We start from the raw sequence: 1,951 nt of genomic DNA, 5'->3' as shown, positions 1-1,951 counted from the left end.
CAAAAATACAAAAAGAAGCAAAACAAGCAAGCAACGAGAGGGACAATGGCTGAGGGAATATTACGGTGTACTGGAATGCAAAACAAAGATTCTTTACTCTGACAAGTAAATGAAAGAGAGAGAGAGAGAGAGAGAGAGAGAGAGAGAGAGAGAGAGAGAGAGAGAGATTTTAAACAAAGAACGTACAAATTTTCAGCTCTTCTTCCGAACTTAAATAATCAACGATTGTTGATCAACATAGAATATCAAAATTTACTTACTCAACGATTGCAAACGAAAAGGTCATTAAAAACTGTTCACGCCACCGTGGCTGTCTCTTGTAAAACCAATCATAGGATGCAGAGGTTAAATAACGATGGGGAGATAATTATTTCATAGCAAAGGGTCCAACTCCATTCTTGACATAATTGTTAATATGAAACATAATACAGTGTTCTTAAATATATCTACAGTTCCTATGGCAATAAGCAAACGAAGCCCTTGTTATGGGAGAATATTTTCCCACGAAGACCCATTATACTTAAGCCCCATGAAGGGACAAATTGCTTTGAACTTAATTCCGCGCTTCAGACAAATTGCTTGAACTTAATTCCTCGCTTCAGTTTCAGCGAACGTCAAACAAAATGAACATGAAGTAAAATGAGTTTTCAACAGTGATTACGCACACAACTGGGAAATTATAATTACAGATATTGCAAGTTATGAAGCTGAAATCATTTGTAACTCAATTAATTGAAGTGAGATATACATAGAGAGAGAGAGAGCAAAATTGGCAAACTTATTCACGACAGTTGAGGTGCATATTCTATGGACAAGGAAGGCAAATATATGCAAAGATTAAATGAATGCCTAAGAAACAGTTTATTAACGTAAACGACGAAAAAACAATGAAAGCAAATAATTATAACTTATTTATCGAATACCCAAACGCGATTTATAATTACACCATTCAAACACTTTATCTTTCAAAAGAAAGTGGAAACTGTGTTTCAACGATATTTCCAAGGTCATGTCAGCGCAAATGATTGAAGTGGAAATACAAGCAAAATTTTCATAAACAAGTTTACTAGTAGCCAGAAACCATTTTACTAGTTAATCGTATGATCGTGAGTTTGATTAAAACTTGTGCTATTCTGTTTCACAAGCTCGTTCACAGGGCCAACTCCATCTATTTTTCTCAGCTTCGTCAGGAGCAGAAAGAGTCGAGAGATTGCGCGAACTTTTCAGGGAAGCGTCTCAGTAATGGGTTTTGCAGTTGCCTTGGGATTTCCGGTTACGTCAGGATCCTACCGTTCCTGACGAGCTCTTGCTATGGGTGTCATGACTGCTGGGCAGTTGCTGAGGAACCTGGCGGTGGATTTATATGAATGATTACCTACGGATTTATCTGTGATAATAAAATCCGAGTGAATCTTGTTTGTCCGCCCCGGATGGGTGGGGTGGTAGGTAGGAGATTGGGAGGGTAGGGGAGACATGACACATCCACCTCCTCCCGCAGAAACCTGTTTGTCCATCCGGCTGGTGGCGGGCTAGGTAGGGATTGGGATGGTAGGGAGAAATGCCACATCCACCCATCTCCTGCAAACCTGTTTGTCCGTCCCAGGTGGGGGCAGAATTGGTAGGGAATAGGGACGGGCAGGGGGAGACATGACAGGCAGTGGCCGGGTTCAGGCGCAGGACAGCATGCGCCATTGCTTGTAGGGAATAATTACAAGATGGATTAATAGGAATAATTACCATATGGATTAATAGGAAAGGAAATTATTTATGGATTAATTGGGAATAATTACCTATGGATTAATAGGAAATAATTACCTATGGGTTAATAGGAATAATAACCATATGGATTAATAGGAATAATTATAGGATTAATAGGGAATAATTACCTCCATTGATTAATAGAATAATAATCATGGATTAATAGGGAATAATTACCTAAGGGATTATCTAT

General features: G+C 38.9%; 1 protein-coding gene across 1 annotated transcript in view; it reads right to left on the bottom strand.

The window, feature by feature from the left end:
* The window catches only part of LOC136830404 (G-protein coupled receptor 54-like), a 127,155-nt gene extending 125,463 nt beyond the window's left edge, over nt 1–1,692 (bottom strand). The window contains exons 1-2 of the mRNA XM_067089939.1: nt 1,487–1,692; nt 1,291–1,347 (exon numbers count right to left, since the gene is read on the bottom strand). Coding sequence (XP_066946040.1) covers nt 1,291–1,347; nt 1,487–1,692 — 263 coding nt within the window. The remainder of the gene's footprint in view (nt 1–1,290; nt 1,348–1,486) is intronic.
* Nucleotides 1,693–1,951: the final 259 nt, after the last annotated feature.

The sequence above is a fragment of the Macrobrachium rosenbergii genome, chromosome 46 (genome assembly GCF_040412425.1).
Source record: "Macrobrachium rosenbergii isolate ZJJX-2024 chromosome 46, ASM4041242v1, whole genome shotgun sequence".
Classification (NCBI taxonomy): Eukaryota; Metazoa; Arthropoda; class Malacostraca; order Decapoda; family Palaemonidae; genus Macrobrachium; species Macrobrachium rosenbergii.
Note: the sequence above shows the minus strand (reverse complement) of the source record. Positions and strands in the feature narration are given on the sequence as shown.